Below are 21825 nucleotides of genomic sequence, written 5' to 3' on the forward strand. Positions count from 1 at the left end.
CTGAATCAATGAGCATTAAAGATGGCACACGAGAGCCTGGTTGAATCTGACAATCACACAGATGTAGTGTCATTAAACAAACGCACACGGATTAAACAGAGAATAAGACTTTAATTGAGAACCAGCATTATATATATAAAATGTGTCCACATAGAAAAATAAATCCAGTCAGTGTCCCTGAGAATCCACAAAGTCTGTGCTCTGTACACGTACAGTGTTTGCTGACGGTTACTTCTGAGTCGAGGCCATTTTTCACATCAGTCTATCGGCACTCTGGTCAGGTTTTACAGCACCTTGGGTTTTATTCCTCATTTTAAATATTTTTGTTTCTCACCATTTAAAACTTGTTTTTCGTTTTGTTTGTTGGGCCGTGTGGCTTGTGGGATCTTAGTTCCCCAACCAGGGATTGAACCCAGGGCCCCAGCAGTGAGAGTACCGAATCCTAACTACTGGACTGCCAGGGAATTCCCTGGAACTTTTTTATATTGAGTGAGCACATGAGGCTGAAAATCACACCTTCAGTGGCTAACTATTTTTTCAAATCATTAAGGCCTTTATAAGGTGGCTAGTTCCCAAGATGGAGTATTTGTGCCAAGTGAGCCTTTAAAATCCAGCTCCTTGGTGGTGTGGACGATGTCCCAGCATCTGAGGTTCTCAATTTGGGCGTTACTCAGCTGGTCTCAGCCCTTGTTTGTCGGTTGCTCTGATCACCCTCAGAGGCAGGCGTGAGAAGGAGGGGGTCACTGTGCCCGGCTGAGTGTGTTTCCTCCTTGGAGGCCAGCTCAGAGGATCCCTGCCCAGACAAGGTCCTAAGGCTGCAGCCCGCCCCAAGCTTCGGCTTGTGACTTTCAGACACTTCTGTGATGACGCTCAGTTTGTCAAAAACTTCATTCTCATCAGACAGTGGGAAGGAGAATAAGAGAAGTGTGCTGTGATGTGGGTGGTTCAGAAACTGAAGGAGAAAAAAAAAAGAGTTACTTATCAAATTTCCCCATTTCCTTTTCTGGGCTCACAGTTTTATACAGAACTCCTGGCTGGAAAACGCTGTTTTAAAAAAATGTGACAATAACAGCATGACACTTCCTCAAAAAATTAAAACTAGAATTACCATATGATCCAGCAATTCCACTTCTGGGTATACACCCATAAGAACTGAAAGCAGGGCCTCAGCTATATATATATATATATATATATATATATACACCCGTCGTCAGAGCAACATTATTCACAATAGACAAAGATGGAAGCGGTCCAAGGGCCCATCCATGGAGGACTGGATAAACAGAGCATGGTCTAGCCATACAACAGAATATTTTCTGCCTCAAAATGTAATGAAGCTGATACATGTTACAACATGGGTGAACCTTACGCTAAGTGAAATATGCCAGACAGGAAAGGACAAATGGTGCATGGTTCCACTTACACGAGGTACCTAGACAGAAAGTGATGGTGGTGGCCGGGGCCAGGGGGAGAAGGGAGATGGGGAGGTTTGTTTATCGGATACAGTTTCTGTCTTGCAAGATGAAAGGAGTCCTGTGACTGGAAGGTGGTGATGACTGCACAACAATGTTAATGTACTTAATACCACTCAACTGGACGCTTAAAAGTGGGTAAGGTGGTAAATTTTATGTTATGTGTATTTTACCTCAATTTAAAAAATGCGACAATAAACCTGCATCTCATTTGCTAAGTGATCACAGGTCCCCCTCTGAGAGTTCCTCTTGTAAACACAGAGGGAGACTTTTAGGATGATCACGATGCTGTGGGGCTGACGCAGCCTGGGCATCCTTGCCTCTAGGAAGCAGGGATGCTGTGAGCACGGGGTAGATGTGTCTTGGAATAACAGCTAGTCTCCTGTGCGTCCTCAGGCTGAGTTGGGGTGCTCCCCAGCAGCCTGTGTGTCCCTCTGTTTCAGCCCTCAGCTCCGTGGCGTCCAGCGTGGCAGCCACCAGCCACTTGAAACCTGGCTGGTCTGGATCTACGTGTGCTGGAGGTGTAAAACACATAGCTGATTTTGAAGACTTCGTATGAAAAAGAGAATGTAAATATTTCAACAATTAAAAAATATAATTAGGTGCATGCTGAAATGATATTTGGGATATATTGGGTTGCATAAAATGTATTATTAATATTAATTTCCTCTGTTCCTTTTTACTTTAAAAGTAACTGCGGCTACTAGCAAATTTAAAATCTATGTGCTTTGTTTCCATCTAGCCCGTTTTACGAACGATGACTCCTCGTGGCGTGTCCCTCCCAGCAGACGGGCTAGTTACAGACAGGAACCAGAGTCTAATCATCCTTGTCACTCCAACACTTCAACCATGAAGATGCCTATGTACGTTTCCTGCACCATCTGCTGAGTGCACGTTCTCCACTTTTCATCCTTGTAGGTTCACCGAGGCTCTTAAATCTTCAGGACGAGGTGCAGAAATATTCCTTAGAGCGTGGCATTTTTAACTTCTTTCCCTCAGTTGGTTCCACCTTTAAGGGATCAGTTAAGCCTTCTGAAAGTAATTTCCATACCTCAGCCCTCTGAGACGACTTAACGGAAATTCTACCGTCCCCCACCCCCACCAGCCAACGGAAGGGAAAGGCGGGGGTCAGAGGAATTTCGCCCAGATCCGTTGTGCAAAGGCGGTAGCTGCGGGGAGGAGGGACCTCCCCAAATGCTCCAATCCAGCGGAGCCACGGGAACAGACTGGAAGCTACCCTTGACCCTCCTGGGAGACAGGAGAGGAGAGAACAAAGCAAGACGCTCTAAATGTCAAGAAAGCGAAGAGCAGGCTGGTGGCAGGTTCAGAGTATCCGTGGTGGGTAAACCTCCCTATAGCTTTTTCAACTAAAAGTCTCCATCCCCAGCAAATCTCCCTCAACTCAAAATTAGCCTCTGGGCCATGGTTAATGAATTCTCTGCATTCTGAGTCAAGCTGGAGAATTTCATGATCTGAGGACCCTGATCTGCTCATGGGTTCCTGGCACATCCTTCGCTCTCACTCCGCTGGCCCCTCTCCAGCCTCCCCCGCCCAACCATATTTCTCACTGGCCCACAGTCAAGCCTGCCAAGTCTTCTAGCCTTGGAGGCTAGAGCTCCTGCCAACTGACCCCTTAATTAAACTCGTCTCTGGCTTTGATTTGCCCGATAGCACATTGTTGTCCCATCTGTCCTTTCCTGTCTGATGAGTCCCTTTGATGGTGAAGCCAGAAGCAAAAAAGCAGGTGCATGGTTTTGCTTTCTCTTGGCTCTCCATTTACAGAACACCTCCTACCCTGAGCAAAGGGCCCGCCCCTGTTTCTTCTTCCTGCTGCGAATAGGCTTCTCAGAAGTGCACCTCTAGAAGATGCGCGTCTCATCCTGCTGCTGCAGTCTTGCTGGCACTCTCGTTAGAAGGTTCTGGCTGCTCTGAGTCTCTTGCCTACAGTCACGCAGTCCACGTTCTATTCATGTCAGGAGCTGTGCTGCCCACACTTGTTCACTGGAGCTGAAACAGCTCCCAGCCAAGTCCCTGTCCAGGAACTGCCCTCCGCAGAAGGGAGCTGCCTTGTACAAGTCCTTCCCAGGGGCAGCCTGGACAATGGACTGGCCAGTGTGGGAACAAAGGCCCGACGTCAGCTACTACGACAACACGTTAACAGGCCCAGGAAAGCAAGAAGTGGCAAGGCCTCCCTAAGACACGCACTTCAGAGGGTGGGGAATCACCCTGTGAAGAGTCAGGGGCCTGTCACATCAGTTTTAGGGATCCCATGGAATAGGGAATGCCAGGACATCCTCTCCAGAGGAAGGGACCGTTATTGTGTCTTACCCGCCACCCCTACCAGGGAAGCACGATGCGAGGTGGGCCTCTTTGGGTTCTGCGGGGGCGGCATGTTCCACACCAGGAATATGGCTCCTGGTGTGAGTGATACAGAAGGCCACTGGCTCTGAGGGGGGCCTGGAGCAGGAAAGGGCCCCAAAGAGGGTACAGGCTTTGGAGCAAGCCATCCTAGCCACACCTCACATGGGCACACACCAAAGATGGTCCACAGCTGCACTGGAGCCCCAACTGGGGGCCCTGAATGGCAGTGGGGGGAAAGCTCCCAACAGGCAGAGCTCCGGGCCGTGCATCTGGTCATCCCCTTTGTGTGGCAAGAAAAGTGGCCCAAGATCAGGCACTCATGGAATCCGAGGCAGAGGCTGACGGCGAGGCTGGTGGCCAGGGGCCAGAGGAAGGGAGACTGGAAGGGCAGCACAAGGGAGTCCGGAAAGAGGTGCGTGGATGGACTGTGGGAGCAGCTCCAAGGGGGGAGGTCTCTGGACCACATATGAGCTCCGAGACCCAGAGCGGGGCCCTCTGCCAGTGGAGCTCTGTCAGGCCTCAGCAGTGCCGGCCACGGCCCTGCAGGATAGGGACAGCCGATCATTCCCAAAACAGGTGTCAACTCCAGTCAGAGTGCACTGGTGCCCCTTCCAGAGTCCATGCCTCAGAATGTGACTTTATTTGGAGATAGGTCCTTACAGAGGTAATCAACTTAGAGGAGCTCATTAGGGTGGGCCCTGATCTGATCTGAGGAGATGTGGACACAGATGGGAGAACGCCATGTGAAGATGAGGGTGAGATGGGGGGAAGCTTCTGCAGACTAAGGAACCAAAGGTTGCCAGCAACCGCCGGCAGCCTAGGGAATGACCGGGAGCGGCTTCTCCCTCACAGCCCTTGGAAGGAACTGACCCTGCCGACACCTGCATCTTGGACTTCCAGCTTCCAGGACCTTGAGACAATACGTGTCTGTGGTTTAAGCCGCCTAGCGTGTGGTACTCTGTTATGGTGGCCCGTGCTGACTAACACAGACCTCACATTACATCATGTCAGGCCATGGGACCCCAGGACAGCGGAGGAGGCCAGGAGTGCAATACCCGGATGGGATCGCCTGCAGGGCCACCCACCCAGCGTCTGCCAGCCTGGAAGGACGACGGCTGGCCCGCTGAAGGTACGGGGGTAGGGGGGGATTGGGGAGTGGTGCCAGCTTGGAGACGGTGCCCTGTGAGGACCGGCCATCGTCCTCCAGCACCAGGCATGCACTGAGAATCAGACAGTATGTGACAGTGTGTCCCCAGGAAGGAGAGCACAGGGGCTCAGGGATCAAGGGGTAGAGGGAGGAGTGGCCCTGCCTGCCATCGCTCCCGCTGGCTCACTTGGGGAACTGGTATCCATGCAATCTTAGGCTCTGTGAGCTCAGAGCAGGGGTCAGCAAGCTATGGCCCAGGGGCCGAAACCATGTTTCTTTGTATGGCTCAGGAGTTAAGCACGGTTTTAGAGTTGTACGTGATGCCATTTAAGTGGTGACATAAGTATCTACATAATATCTCAATCTTGGTCTCAAAGCCTAAAACAGTTACTATCCCAGTGGGGGACATTTCCACCAGGAGACACAGTAGGGATCCCATCGAACTTTAAGTGATAGCTGCCACCTCGTCATGCCAGGATCCTTGTGCCAAGAAACTAGCCAGCAAGGAAAGGAGTCACCACACGGGTCATCAGGAGGAGAGAAGGCTGCTGCTACATGATGGGGGCACCCAGCTGGGTGATGGGGCATCTCATGGTATTGGGACTTCCCCTGCCCAATTCTGATGGCAAGTGGATAAGCACAAGTGCCCAGATCTCTGGTGTCCTGTGACCAGGGGCTCAGTCCTCGCAGAGCGGAGGGCCTGAGTCACCCCATCAGGTCAGTAGCCTATGTCAGCAGCGGCTGGCCAGGGGAGAGGGAACTCTAGAAGGGAGAGCCGAGCAGCGGGTGTTACTTGTGCCCGTGGGACCAGCTGCAGTGATGGGGCTGGGCCTTGTTCAGTTAACCTTCCTCTTGTAACCTTCCCCGGGGGAAGAGATCGACTAAGCTCCTCGAGAAGCTGTGCTCGTGGGTCCTGGTGGTTTATGGGGTGGGCTGGAGTGGACGCTGCAATGTGCCACCCAGATGTCCTTCAGGAAGGAGGAACTTGCTCCCCTGGCTGCTGGGAGTGGGGCTGCCTCCCCGCTGAGCATCTCCCACAAGATTCCCGGGGCTGAAGGAGCTGCCACATCTAGTCACACCTCCTTCCTGGGGGCGCCCACACCCAGCCCAAGGGTAATGTGGGCCCGCGGGCCCTCTAGCCTCAGCCCTGGACATCTCTAAAGAGCCACTCCAGCTCCAGAGCCCCTTCAGGACTGGCATCGTATCCCTCATCCCATCCTGCTGCCCTCTCTCCCGTAGAGGTGTTACTCCCAAGGCTACCTCCACTAAGACTTCTGAATGCAAATCTCCATTTTAGAGTCTGTTTCCTGTGGAATGAGGCCAAAGACAGGATCATCTGGGGCTGAGCCTGGCATATTTTCATTTCTAAGTGTGAGAGTATAGCCAGGATGATTTCATTTCTTAAGGCCACTTCCGTCCTACAGTCTCTATCCAGGTACATCCTTTCTTCTTCCCAAACCTTTTGAAAATAGCTTTCTTGAAAAAAAAAAAAAATTGCTTTCCTAAAGTCTCGGACACACATTCCGTAATTTCAATCACTCTCAGATATCCCACAGCTGAAACCGCACTTACCCCTCCCTCCCATCCTCTGCCCATGGCTGTTCGCTGGCACTCAGCCTAGTTTTCCCTCTCTCATCTTTTCTGCTCCGAGCTCTGCTTTACCTCTTCCTGTCCCAGGACCATCACCTTTGCTCCCTGATGACTTGGGGCTCGGGGCAGGGAAGGTCGGAGAAGGAACAACGTCCAGGCTGGAGGGCGGGATTCGGAAAACAAACCTTTACCCCCTCCCGTAGGTCTGTCCCATGAGCTCAGACTTCCCTGGAGTGGCGCCAGGGATGGGACCAGAGTGCAAGGTGCGTGTCACTCTCCAGGAAACCACGCTGCGCTGAGTTAGGCGGCCCTGACTTACAAGGACAACTTCTGGTCAGTGTTTCCGAATCCACACCTGGCTCCATCCTGCTACCTACCTCTTTCAGGTGCTGTGGAAGAGAATTCCTCGGGGGGATGGCATGCTTGGCCTTCCTGTAAACGCACCGCAGCAAGACGAAGCAGCCAGTGAGCGTCAGGAGGGCGGTGCACACCGAGGCTCCCAGGACCCCGGCCACAATCCAGGAGGGGGCGATTTCTGCAGGGACAAGGGGCTGGGTCATGTTCTTGTCAGGCACAGATTGGCTGACAGTGACCGTAACGCTATGTTCACCATCACAATCCAATGGTAACCCCTGACCGTTGGGAGGACCCACACGTTTGTCTCGGAAGGCGTGAGGAGGAAACCCAGCAGCTGTTCAAGGATCCAGAGCTTTCCAAGTCTCACCCTTTCCTGTCTTCCTCCAAGTTGGGTTCTGGCATTACTGCTGGTACACACAAAAAGCAGCAGCCGCAAGATCTCTGACCCACTTTATCTACTTACAGGGTAGCAATCAGCTCCCTGGTGGGGATAAAGCTCTTCTGCCTTGAAGCAGAAAACATGACTCCCTGGGCCCCAGAGCCCCGGTGAAACACACGCGCTACAGCGTTCTGAACCGAGAACTGCACAGATGACCCCACCTGATCCCCTGCACTCAGAGACCTCCCCCAACAATGTGGTCGCCAGCAGCCTAAGGCTGAGCTCTGGGACCACCCAGCACCCCCCTGAGCTCCTCTCTGGAAAAACTCAAGGCTACCAAAAGAATTCACCTTTGTTCTGCCAACTCTTGACCTTCCTTTCTTAGTGCATTTTCACAAAAAGCTCGGGACTGTAAATCTTTCCTCTGTCCCTTTGGGACCTACATGTATCTCCTACAACCAAGGAGCGTCTTTCTCAAGGACCTGAAAGCCATTTCTTTGAAATGTCATCATCGGGAAGGAGTGAGCCTCCGTCTAAGAGTTCCAGTGGGACCTACCCTGGCATGGTTGGTGACACTATGATGAACCCCTGGGGGACAGTGCCTGGGTCTCCTTGGGTCTCCAACCCAGACATTTTAGCATCTTAGACAAGGACATTCCACAGGCACACCTGGTTGATGGTGACAAAATTCAAAGGATGCTTCTGTGACTCACCACGAGGGGGAAATGGGGAAGGAGAGCAGACACTGTTTTACACAGGCTGTGAATTGTGGAAGAATCTGGTGATCAACACCCTCTATATAAGGCTCTCTAACTTGTTTCAGTCTGTCTGATCATGCTGTCAGGTGGACTCCCTTCCTGTTTCACCCACAGGGAAATCGTGCCTTTGCTTACCTATGGGATTAATCTGTAGGCAGTGGGCTTAGATATTACTTCCTTCCTGTCATTTACTAGCTGAGCAACTCTGGGCCAGTTACTTCACTTCTCTGGACCTTCATCTTCCGTCTCTGGAAGGGGAGAAGAGCCTTTCAATGCTCTCATTGAAAACTTGTGAGGTTTAAATGAGAGAACTATGTTTAAAACAACCTAAAATGATGTTTGACAAAAGCAGATTTTCAGTGGGCTATACTTTTCCTTTCCTTTTAAAAAAAAATTTATTTATTTATTTATTTTTGGCTGCGTTGGGTCTTTGTTGCTGTGCGCGGGCTTTTTCTAGTTGCGGCGAGCAGGGGCTACTCTTCCTTGCGGTGCGCAGGCTTCTCACTGCGGCGATTTCTCTTGCTGCGGAGCACGGGCTCTAGGCACTCGGGCTTCAGTAGTTGTGGCACATGGGCTCAGTAGTTGTGGCACGTGGGCTCTAGAGCACAGGCTCAGTAGTTGTGGCACATTGGCTTAGTTGCTCCGTGTCATGTGAGATCTTCCCAGATCAGGGACCGAACCCGTGTCCCCTGCATTGGCAGGCAGATTCTTAACCACCGAGCCACCAGGGAAGCCCTACTTTTCCTTTTCTTTTAAAAAATGTTTGGATTTTGTCAGTTAATGGGTGATCACTTAAGAGTCACGAAATATTGGAAATAGTTCTCTTTTCCGTCAAAGTGTATGCCTCATGCCATGTTTCATGACATAAACCTTAAGGAATATTTAAATGTATGATTTTAATAATGTTCTTATTAATAACGGTAATGACATCTAACCCATATTGCGGGCTCACTCTGTGCCTGGCGCTGTCCTGGGTGACACCCTTTGCTTCCCCTCATTTTGCAGATGAGGCGGCCAAGGCACCAGGCAGTTCAGGATGTGCCCCACACCACTCGTTACATTGGAGTTCACAGCAGGGAAGGACGGGACACAGGACAACCGGGCATGTACTCAGGCTTGGGGAAAGCAGTTGGCAGGTGTTTAGAGGAAAGAGGGATGATTCCAAGGTCAGGGATTCTAGTGATTCAAGCTGGATGGGGATTCCCAAAGCACAGAATTCTGACTCAAGCACAAATGATTCATGAAAGGAATAAAAAGACAAGCTCTTGTTATTTAACGGTGCTGTTGAGAGGCTTAGCCATGGCAGGAGGAACACAGGCAGGTCGACTCAGCCTCAGATAGAGGTGTGGCACTGGACAGGGAACTACAGAAAAAGAAAGGAGACTGACAGAGAATTCCCTCCAGAGAGACAGCAAGACTTTCCATCTTCTGTATGGCTCTGCACTCCTGACCAAATTTGCTTAATATGATTGTAGAACAGCTTCGGATGGCACTGAAAAGATCACGTGCCTGGGTGAGGTGAAAGATTCCTAGATTCAGGCAAGTAATTTGTGCATTTCCAGAACGAAGGAAGAAAACCCAACAACAAGATTCAGGAAACTCCAGGATGGAAAGCTTGATGATGTGATATCCAGAAAAAAAGACAGACATTCTGGAATGGATGGTTAAGTGGCTAATTACAAATACTTAAGAAAGATAAGGACAATAACAAAAAATAATAACATGAGGCCACCGAGAGGAAATTGGCTCAAAGTGGCTGCCTTTCCTTTTTTGGACAGGGTTACTTGTTGGTAAATTATGGCACATTATGGGCTCGTTTTTCCCCAGCTGTTTTCCTTGGAATGCTCATCCTCAAAAAAGATGCTGAAAGATCAAATATGCTAAAAATGCTAATATACAGGGTGACTTTTCTGAGAGAGAAATCATTTCCAAGCACATCTGACAACCGGGCTCTTGTTTTGAGAAATATCCCATAATCACTCATGGGACACAGTTGTGACAATGCTGCACTTGGCAATGGGTGTCAATTTCAGCTGATATTTGCCAAAGTCTTTCATGGTGACTTTGTGGACAGTAAAACAAAATAGCTTACATAATAGTTCACTATATTCAGATGGATTGGTGACCAGTAAGCAACTAGTTAAGTGGTCTAGAGGAAGGTATATCCTAGACACACCAACAGTTTAATCAACAAACTGGAAAGGATCCTGAACCTCCTACCAGCAAATCAGTTGATGAGACAAAGCAAAACAGGGAGAGAAATATGTTCAATGACAAAAACCAACACTGACGAAGAACCTGATAAGCTGAAATGATGAAGCACTGTGATGGCAGCACTGCAATTGCCTCAGAACGGCAGTGACACAGAAGATGAAAAGTTTTACTCTCTCTCTGGAGGGAATTCTTTATTACTCTCCTTTGTATTTCTGTAGCCCCCAGATCAGCACCTTGCTTCCAGGAGGGCCTCCGTAAATGAAAATGGTCAGGAGCAGACCTGCATGTATGCATCCTTTTGCGGTCTGAGCTGGCGGAACCTCTGGACATCTTTAAGTAACAAAAAGGCCCCCAAGGGCCTGACGTTTGTACACAGACATCTAGGCCACAAGTTTTTATCATTCTGTACGCCAATGCAATGCATCCGTACAAAATTACTCAGTGTCTAGGCCAACTGGTACCCTCCCCCTACCTCTTTTCCTCCTTCCCTTCCTCCTTCCCCATGTTTTTTTTTTTAAGAAACACCAAGCGTGGAGGCACTCTGCTAGACACTGCGGTACACATCATATGTGGGGGACTGTGTTGAGGTCCTGAATTCACGAGGAACCCTAAAACCAGCTTGCTGAGGACAGTGAAGGGGTTTCCAAACTCTTCCCATCACGTGCCTGAAGGAACTGGAGATGCACAGCCTCGGAAGGAAAGTCTTCTGGCGGGGCGTAGGGCTCGACCTTGGCTGGGTGGGCTTGGGAGGACTGAGACTTGCTTCAGGGAGCCCAAGAGGACAGAACGAGCACACTGGAGGCGGACGCGTGGAGGGAGACCTCAGCTCCCCGGACGGAAGGATCTCCCATCAATCCCTTTGGTCTAGGAGTGAACGAGCTGCCTCAGAAGGTGGGGTCTCCTTCCCAGCATGAGGCGGTCAGTCGTGGCTGAACTGGGCGGGAGTTTGAGCTGGATGACGATCTCTAAGGAGCCTTCCGGCCCTCGCACTCCTGGGGAGTCTCTAAAGCTACTTAAGATGCTCAGATGAGGGACTTCCCTGGAGGTCCAGGGGTTAGGACTCCGCGCTTCCACTTTAGGGGGCGTGGGTTCGATCCCTGGTCGGGGGACCAATATCCCACAAGCTGCATGGTGCCCTCCCATCAGAAAAAAGATGCTCAGAGGAGACAGAACTGCAGACAGTGCATCTCGAGACTCACCGTCAGCAATTGTTTGCTCACAGACAGGCTCACTCCACTCCCCCGTTTTGTTCCGATCAGGAAGAAACCCTCGAACTTGAACACAGTAAGTTGTCTGTGACTCAAGATTTCGGAGGACCTCGAAGTCATACTGACCAGTAACTGGAAACTAGTAACAGAGACAAAAATAAGAACATGCCTCAGCAGTGAAGGGACGTCCTCTTTTCTCCCCCGCCCTCGCCCCACTTACTGGTTATAATCTTTCCTTCAGGCTCAAAATAGGAGGATGAAGGAAGCAGGTGCTCCTCCTGGGTCGTCTCAGGGGCCCCGGAGACCATCCTGAGGTCGGGGTGGGCAGGGCAAGGACTGACCACGGTCCTGCCAAACCACCTCATGCCCTGAATTCTCCAGTTTAAATGACATACAAGCCATCCCACTTCCTTTTTTTAAAAAAATAAACCAGTTGTATGGGTTGAATTTCGCCCCTCCCAAATTCGATGTTGAAGTCCTAACCCCTAGTACCTTCAAAAGTGACTTGGTTGGATAGAGGGTCTTTACGGATGTAATCAACGTAAATGAGGTCATTAGCGTGGGCCCCAATCCAATACGACTGGTGTCCTTATAAGGAGAAAATTTACACACAGACGTGCACACAGAATGCCACGTAAGGATGAGGCAGGGATTGGGGTGATGCCTCTATATACTAAGGACCCAAAGAAAGATTGCCAGCACCCACCAGAAGCTGGGCGAGAGGCCCGGAACAGATCCTTTCTCATGGTCCTTAGAAGGAACCAATCCTGCTGACACTTTGATCTTGAACTTCCAGCCTCTAGAACCTTGAGACAATACATTTCTGTTGTTTCATCCACCCAGTTTACAGTACTTTGTTAAAGCAGCCCTGGCAAATGAACACACCAGTCATCTACAGTAAGACTCAGTGTGATTTTCTGGCGAATGAACACACAAGTCATCTACAGTAAGACTCGGTGTGATTTTCTAAGTCCAGAGCATGTTCCTGACAAGGCTGCCTGGGGGTCTCCTCTGAATCACCTCTCCATTCACGAACCTGAGCTGCCCGCCCCCAAGCGGCTCAACTCCCCTTGAGGGCACACCCCTCAGCCTAACTCTGGTGGGGGCATCCCAGACTCATCTTAGTTTAATTTAAATATATCATAATTGATGATGTATTTCTGAATTTGAGAAACCAAAATAGTTTACAGCAAAATAAAGGGTACATACTGCCTGTATTTCCAGCATGGTTACAATTTCCTCACAGAAGGGCCTTATGAAAAATCTGTTACGTGAATAGGAGCTGCAATAGAAAGTGAGCACAGACTCTGTTTTTACTTTAGTGATTGGCTACTTTTCTTTGGGGGCTGGGCCTGCTGACAGCTTGATTCCTTTATTGTATAAGAAGCTAAGCTCACTGAAGGCGAGAATTGGATTTTACCAGCTGAAAAAATGAAGAGTGCAGTATAACTTCTAATTATTAAAAGCAGAAATAAAAACAAAAAACCCCTGGCTTTCACTTCCAGGAACCCAATACTTCTAAAACCTTACAATGCATTTTTTTCCAGGCTAAACTCAGGGGCTGACACGTCAGAAGCATACATGGAAGAGGGTGGCACGGACGTGAGGGCTTTTCTAGCCTTTTTTTCGCTTCTGGACAACTTCTGATTTTTCTCACTTTCTCCCATCAGGAAGAAAGAGTTTCTAAGAGCTTTTAATGCTCTTAGCTCGGCGACCTAATATGGCACTCTCTCAGAGACACCTGCATTCTAAAAGGGAACCATTTAATCTTATTTCTTTCAGGCTGCTCTAACAATACCAATGCCTGGGTGTTTATCAACATTTATTTCCCACAGTTTTGGAGGCTGGGAAGTCCAAGATCAAGGCACTGGCAGATCTGGTGTCTGAGGAGGGCGTGCTTCCTGGTCCATAGCTGGGTCTTCTCAGGAGTCCTCACATGGTGGAAGGGGCAAGGGAGCTCTCTGGGGCCTCCTTTAAAAGGGCACTAATCCCATTCATGAGGGCTCCACCTTTATGACCTAATCACCTCCCAAAGGCTCCACGTCCTACTACCATCACACTGGGGATTAGGTTTCAAAGTATGAATTTGCAGGGGAGTGTGGGTGGGGTGGGGAGAGGAGGAAGGGAACACAAACGCTGAGTCTATAGCACCTATAAACTGGTAAAGGTGACCCTGCAGGCACGGTGAGGGAGGCACTGGGAAGCAGGCAGCCTTTCCAAAACTCTGTGTGTCACACCAAAGTCTTCCACACTGCAGGCAGAGTGAAGGCACAAATGTGTAACCATATGCCTCTCCTGAGGGCATATTCTAGGTAAGAAGCTAAAGCGATAAACTGGGTTTTGAATTTCATGCCTGGGGTAGGAGGCACTCAGGCCTGGTAACTGTGGAATCTGATCCTTAATCACAGCAGGCTGCAAGCTCCAGGAGTTATCCTCATACCCCAGACTTTAGCAGGGACACTTGCATTTGATAAGTGACCATAAAACTTTCTGTGTTGCTTCCTAGGCACACAAATCCTGGGGTCTTGACTATAAGCAAAATCATCTATTCTGTGAAGAAGGCAGATACCCTGCGTCAGTTAACGAAGCATTTTTAAAAACAAGTATAGTTGATATACAATATCTTATTGGTTTCAGGTGTGCAGCATAGTGATCTGACATTTATATACGTTACAAATTGATCGCAACAGAGCCTTTTTGGGGGAGGGAAATTAACGTGAGATTTTTGGGGGGCTACATAGTATGCAGATATAAATTTAATTACATCATTCCTCAGACAATATACACGGGTGACCCTTTCTTCCCAAACGCTTGAGAATCAGTGATAAAATCAACATTTAATGCAGAGGAGATAACATATGCATAACTTAACTTACATATGATATACGTAAGTTAGTTCAGGACCACAGATGGCATCCAACTCAGAAGCACTAAGTGTAAGAGTTGATGAATGAAAATAGTCGTAACACGTCTACACAAGGGGACGGGAACCTCACGTATTGACCATACCCATTGTTCAGGTAACGGGACAAGCTTACTTTTTTCATTATGTCATTAAAGTCCTCAACAATCCTATAAAGTAGGTTATTGTCCCCACTTTATTAATGAAGTGGATTATATGCCCATTTTGCAGACCCGAGAAGCTGAGGTCAAGAATGTGACTAGAGTCACACAATGGCAGGGGCAACGTTCCAACAGGATCTTTCCACTCCCAGCCCATGTTGTGAAAGGCACTGTCCCTGGAAGAGGAGGAAAGCAATGGGGAAAAGTGGGGTCAGTCCAATAAAATGTGACACCCACCATTCATCCAGGGCTGGGGCTGCCCTGGACACGGACTTGACTATTCTGTGGTGTACTGGGGCCTCATGCCATGAAACAGTAGACATTCACTGATCACCTGACTCCGCTGACTCCGAGTTCCGCCAGCCAACAGCTGAGTCAGCTCTGCCTTCTTAGGCAACTTCCCTTTGGGGAGGGAAAGGCCTGAGCTCCTGCACCAGCACCCAGGAAGTCTGCTCTGTGCACTGCCCTTGTGGAATGGGAAGCATGACCTGACATACCGGCCATCCCCCACAATGGGAAGCTTCTGGAGCTCAAAGGACCAGGCCTGAGATCCTCTGGACCAGCGGTCCCCAACCTTTTTGGTACCAGGCACCGGTTTCGTGGAAGACAATTTTTCCAAGGACCGGGGGCGGGGGTTGGGGGTGGTGGTGGTTTTGGGATGATTTATTTATTGTGCAGTTTCTTTCTTTCTTTATTTATTGTGCAGTTTATTTCTATTATTATTACATCAGCTCCACCTCAGATCATCAGGCATTAGATCCTGGGTGTTGGGGACCCCTGCTCTGGACCATAAGGGGCTGCCACCTGGCAAAGCCTCCCTCCGACCAACACTGAGCAAAGGAGAGGCACTTCCATCTGCGATGCATGCGATTGGCCGTGCTTACCTTTTCGTCTGAGCCATTTTTCCAATATTGCACATGATAAGTCCATGAGTTATAAATATTCCTCATGCTCCATGTTTCAGGTTCATTCTTAATTTTCGGGGCTAAGAAACGCATATGTAAAGAATTAGCAAGTGCTTCTACTTGGATTCTGGGAGGTCCGATAATGGCTAAGTATGAGAACAAAGAAAATGACAATCAAAATTCACATGTTAAAAACATCAACATTTACTTTTCGTAACTGGGCAGACCGACTGGGCTACTGAAGTGCTCTGCCCTGTGATACACTGCTGAGGTGACGCTGACAGACGTGGCTAAGGAGGATTCTTGGATTTTGTTTCTTGAAAAAAAACAAAAAAATCTATTAATCTTTGTCTTCATTAATCAGGTTTAGTCCATTTACGTTTACTGTGATTTGATCTATTTGGAATTATTCCAACTACGTTACTTTTTGTTTTCTGTAAAGAGTCCCATTTTGTGTTTTCAATTCCTCTCCCCTTTTTTTCTTTCTGTTGGGTTGAATTTTCTTTATTTCCATTGTTGGGTTGGAAGCAACAGATGGTATTTCTATTTTTAGTGTTTAGTGTTGAACCTATATAATTAAGCCACTTTCCAGCAAATACATTTTCCAACAAAGTCTGAAACTAGATCTTCCCAGACCAGGGCTTGAACCCGTGTCCCCTGCACTGGCAGGCGGATTCTCAACCGCTGCGCCACCAGGGAAGTCCTAGGCACTCCTTCTAATGCATAACTCGATCCGCTCTTTGGAGGGCTGCACTTGAGTTTTGTTCAGGAGTTTGTTCTCCTCTTCATTCTCTCAATTGCTATCTGGTGGCTTAATTAGTTTTCAATTCCTGATGTTCTAATGATGTTCATTTCATGACCTCTGGTGGGTCCCATGACCTTCCCGCTCTAACCCGGCAATATTTTTTTCAATGCCGACCAGCCAGCCTGACCCAACCCATCTGCCACCAGCTGTATCCGTCCCTCTGTCCTTCATCCTGGGCCAGCTGGTCTTTCTGTCTCTACACCTGCCTAAAATCAGTCTTTATTCTTCTGCTGATTGCATCACATTTCTTTAAGTCATGATTCCAAACTGACTTCCTCCTCCAAAATTCAACACACAAATCCTTCTAGTTTTTCTCATTAACAGCACTGGCTCCAACTCGTTTTTACCCTCGAGGCATTAAAGTCATCAAATTTATATCTAATGATCTTATTGCTTTATGCCTATCCTGTCCTATCTCTCCCACAAACTTCTTTAAGGCCACAGCCCTTTTTATTACATTCCCTAAGCTCCTCGTGCAAGGCCATCCACTTGGTGGGCACTCAAAGAATTCTTGCTGACGGGCCAACCAAAGGGGAAATAATCAAGGCAAGATGATGACATAACAACAAAATAAAAACCAAGATGGCTTACTGTCATCCACAGGACAGAAGGTGATGTTTATCCAGTCTGAATGCTCGTCTTCAAATTGAGCCCTGACCCTCAAGGTGTGGTCACCATACTTGGAAAGACTTGAGAAATCACATTCCGTCAAGACAGTACTTGTGCATATATCTTGGAATTTCCTATAACTACAAAATCAGAAGAAATCATGAGAGTTCTAACCTCAGTCGCTCTGAGGCTGACTGACGCTTTGTTCTTCTGCTACCAAAGGATAATGGAGGATAACATGAGAAGAATAAAGCAAATTCTTTACTGTCAATTTCAAAGAATCCTATGTATCATTCATACGAGCATTTTCCAAACTGTGCTCCATGGAACCTTAATGATCCTTGAGGTATCATAAGACATTTCAAAAACAATCCATCCCAGTCAAACAATTTGGGGCAAAAATTGGGTGAGACACGAACAGGTGTCTGTCTTCGCAACAGAACTGCTCAGAGACTTTCATATCCTAATAAAACGTGTCTTTCCAAAAAGGGGTTGAGTATTCAACACATTTGACCAAGAAAGCTGCCTTCTTTGACTATGTATTTCTGAAACTTGTGGGGCATGGTTTGTGAAATGTTGATATTCACAGATTAGCCAAAATAAGTGTATCACAATGATTTCAAATAATGTCTTGTAAGTGACTATTGTTCAGTTATGCTGGAAAAATTATAAAATTCGTTGACCTCAGATCTCCATCCAGCCCTGGCACCAACCCCTGAAGGGAGGGTGGCAGAAACATGAAGTGGAAGGAAAGGAATGTTTGAGGAAACCTACCAGGTGCGTGTACCTTAACCTCACAACAGCCAAAGGAGCTATAATTAGCTCCACCTGATGTAAGGAAATCCAGGCTCTGGTCTTGCAAAAAGTAAGAATCTTGTCTGACTGGCACCTTCCTGTCTTTGTGCCAAAACCAATCTGGCTACCCTAAGAGGTAATAATGAAGGTGATGGTGATAAAAATAATAACAGCCAACACTTGTCGAGCATGTAGGTGTCAGGTGGGGCACTGATTTCACAGTATTATCTCATTGAATTTTCACAACCGCAGGAAGGCGGAAGTGACATCACTCCTATTTTATAGGTGAGGCACCGGTGTGGAGAGCCTAAGACACTCCCCCGTGGGACTTGGGTCTGCTTGACTTCAGAGTCCATTGCCTCAGGCACCATTCCACAGTCCACTGCACTCTTAGGAGGCAGAGATAGTTGAACTTATGCTATTTCACTGTCTGCTTTTTTCACTTAATAGACCACAAACATTTCTCTAATCAATCAAGTCTTAGTCAAGTCAAGTGGCTGCCTAACAACCCATCATTGGGGAAATCCAAGGGTCATTTCACGAAGGGGGTTTTCTCACATTGGCCATTTCTTTCCATGCATTTAAACTAATGCATGAATTGGGTGGAACGCAGAACATTGCAAGAGTTGTTCTGCAATAACTTCTGTTTCACTGGGTCATTTTTATTGCATCTACAGATACTTTTCTCCCCATTAAGTAGCTAATAGGATCTATTCCCCATATTTACATCTAATTGTTTTAGATGTTTCCATATTCAACTCACCAAGCCATCCTCTGAAGTTCCCTCCACCACCGGCCAGCCCTACCCAATGTACACATACAACAAGAATTTGTACTATGCAACTGCTCAGGTTAAATTCTCATCAAACCTCTTCCAGAGCCACAGAAGGGTAATCAGATTTTTCAGGATCAAATTTCTTCCACACCCAGCACGTGTTTTGTTTTCCCCAGCACAGGCCATGCTTGGTCTGCAAGTCTATGCTGAGGAGACCTGGAACCCAGGTATCCATTCTTGGTTGTTGGGAGCTCTCATCTAAAAGACAAACACCTAAAACCAAACAGCTCTACTCCAATGGCAAAGAAGCAAAGAACAGAACAAGAGATAAACCACAGGGGAGAGGGACAGACAGGGAGGGAAGCTCATTTTCCACCGTGAAATCCCTAGAGCTATCAAGACAGAGTGGAGAAAACACAGACGAAATTATAAAACCAGTCAGTGCCAGGAAATACACCACAGGAGAAAAATAAATCTCAGAATGATGCTTATTAATTAAGTCCTTGGGGAAACTGACAAAACTGGAATATGGACTTAAAGGACTGTATCATCGGTGAAGCTACCAAATCTTGATAACTGCACCACAGCGATGTGAAAGGTTATCCTTGCTCTTCTGAAGTACACGATGAAATATTAAGGGGCAAAAGCAAGAAAATGTGGTGAACCTTAAAAATTGGTGAATACAGGCTCTTTGGAAGTTCTCTGTATTATACTTGAAATTTTGAAATGTTTTGTTACCTGGGAATTATTTCGAACTAAAGAGTTTCAAAAAAATGTAAACGAGGATTATCTTATTCATCTTTCTCCTTCCTCTCTGACTTAGCAGGCCTTGGATATGTTTGTAAAATAAAGGCCGGGTGGGAGGAGTGTGGGATCCATGGCATCTGAGACCCCCAATTCCTCCCTCCTCACTGAAGGAGTTGTCTGCCTTTGACAAAGTTTCTGAGTCACATGGGAAGCAGGTGTGCGGCTCACTGGCCTTTGGCTTCCTGTTGCTGTCTGCACCTGGCACAAAGGTGCATTATTTGCACTCCAGCCTGTGGTGTACAGTGGCAGGCTGCCAAGGGAGGGCGGGCACAGGGAAAAACTGACAGGCCGGGCGGGTCCTGGGAGGTCAGAGCACCACTGAGGCAATCGTGGTTGGTGATACCCTTCGTTCATAAGCGTCTGCTGTCTTCAGAGGACACAGCCAACATCCAGCAGCTGTCTTACATTCAATTTCAGAGTAACTGAGTGCCCACTATGCAAATTATCTGCACCCCCCAGTACTGGGGTGCGCAGTTTATAACCTACTGGAGGGGGTCGGTGGTAAGCAAGCAAGGCGCTTCCTGCCTGCTTTGAATACCTCAGTTTTCTTGGATAGCTTCCACTGTTGACTTCTAGCAAGACTACTCTAATAACTGGAAGATGGTCACCACTGGCATTTGTCTCTTAAAAAACATTAATAATGACAAGCCCGATATGTTCGTATTGCGGTAGGCTGCCACTATGGCCGATGACACTCACCATCTACATGATAAAATGTCTGTCACACCATGAACCATCACAAGAAAAAGGAAAAAGGATTTTACTTGTCTGTTTTCAGAGAACAGAGCTTTCACAAGAATTTCTGGGACAGAAGGAGGAAGGCCAGGAGAGAGGCTCCCCCTGGGCTGTCAAGGTCACTGGGGTGACAGCAGTCAGACTCTCTCCTTGGTCTGGCCCAGTGACCAGCCCAGCCAAAGCCACCATCCTCTGCCAAGAGCACCTCACACTTACCTTTGGTACTGAGCTGTGAAAGTCAGATTCCCCTTGGGAAAAGCAGGTGACTCCCACTGTAGAATGTTCCTGAAATTAACTGAATTCATTCTGACATTTTCAGGTGGTGGCACCGTTCCTAATGCTGTAAAAATAAAGGGAAAAAAGTTGGCAACCCTCTTCCTCTAAAAAGCTGTCCAAGAAAATAACCATATCCCATACTCAGGTCTTCCCTATGGCTCCAAGTCTTCAAATGGGCATGTGGGTGAAAGAGAGACATGTTTTAGCTGTGCTGAGGAGTCTGGATTGTATCTGAAGAGAAGAAATTGCTAAGGGGAGGAGGATAGTAAGAGTGAAGTGGGGAATGGCTGAGGGTGACCTGGATTTGGGTGGTGGTAGAAAGGTGTGAAGGGGTGGGTAGGTGGATTTTAGATATATTTCCAGAGGTATAAAATCTAGGTTTCCTGATACATTTGGTGTGAAGAAGTAGATGTTAATATCCATTCCTGGCTTAAGTACCTGATGGCCTGACTGGAGCTGGGGACAGGGAAATCAAGAGTCCCAGTTTAGAATCTGCATTAGGTTTGAGATGCTGAAGGATACGTAAGTCGGTATATCAGAGACAGCTGGATGAATGAGCCTGGGGCACAGAATATAGATTTGGGCTAGAGACAGAAATTGTTGTTAAACTTTTTAATAGAAAATGCCAAACATACACAAAAGTACAGAGAAGAGTATATTAAACCACCACCGGCCCATCACCCAACTAATGCCAACAGATGTAAATTTGAGAGCCATGAGCCCATAGCTGGCATTTAATGCTAGAGTTCTGCTGATACCCCCCAAAAGGGATAGTGTAGGGGAAGGAGAGAAGAGGGCTCGGGCACGAACTTGGCTGTATGGAGATCTGGTAGAGGGGGAGTATCCCAAATAGAAACAGGCTGGTAGGTAGGAGGGAAACCGGAGAGCAAGGTACCCTGGAAGACCAGGGATGAGTTCATCAGAAAGGAAGGAGGGATCCACAGCGCTGTTTGAACCTGGGCTGGCAATTTAGAGCAGGACAGGAAGGGTTTCACTGGACTTAGAACTCAGAAACCATAGAGCTGCAGAGTTGAGGGGCAGAATTCAGATCTTGGGGTGCTGGGGACTTAGTGGGAGGCCCTGACGGCCCGCCCAGGCACTTAGTCACTTTGAGTGCGCCTCTGGGGTCCGCTCAGGGGTCGTCTTTGGTGCCATCGCTGCCCGACGTCGTTGCGGGGCCTCCTGGTTCCCGAGCGCACCTCGGGTCGGGACGCAGCGCCACGGCGGGGCCGGGTCTCCGCGCAGGCAGCCCGGCTTGGGAAGCGCGCTGGGCGCGCGACTGAGCCGACACTCCGGAGAATGCCTGGCGTCCCCTCCCCGCAGACCCCTCACCTGACACCAGGAGGCAGCCGCCCAGCCAGCTCCGGAGGCTCTGCGCCATGGTCGCGCATGGAGCCCGGGAGGGCGCTCGGGGGGGCCGCTGGCAGCCGCCGGGTACCGGGGTACGCGCCCCTACGCCCGCTTCCGCGCCAGGGTAGGGGAGCTCCGGTGCCCCCGCCCCGAGGCTGCTTCCGGGAACCGGCGGGGCGGGGCGACACGAAGTCCCGCCCCTGCCTCGGACCCCGCCCC

General features: G+C 48.5%; 1 protein-coding gene across 1 annotated transcript; it reads right to left on the reverse strand.

Annotated features, from left to right (window-relative positions):
* Positions 1-565: 565 nt before the first annotated feature.
* IL10RB (interleukin 10 receptor subunit beta) lies at positions 566-21637 on the reverse strand. Its single transcript, XM_007447425.1, is given in 7 exon segments — positions 566-952; positions 6948-7105; positions 11478-11625; positions 15434-15600; positions 16851-17008; positions 20197-20320; positions 21589-21637. Coding segments are annotated over 7 exon segments (1191 nt in total).
* Positions 21638-21825: the final 188 nt, after the last annotated feature.

The sequence above is a fragment of the Lipotes vexillifer genome, unplaced genomic scaffold, assembly GCF_000442215.2.
Source record: "Lipotes vexillifer unplaced genomic scaffold, Lipotes_vexillifer_v1.1 scaffold689, whole genome shotgun sequence".
NCBI lineage: Eukaryota > Metazoa > Chordata > Mammalia > Artiodactyla > Lipotidae > Lipotes > Lipotes vexillifer.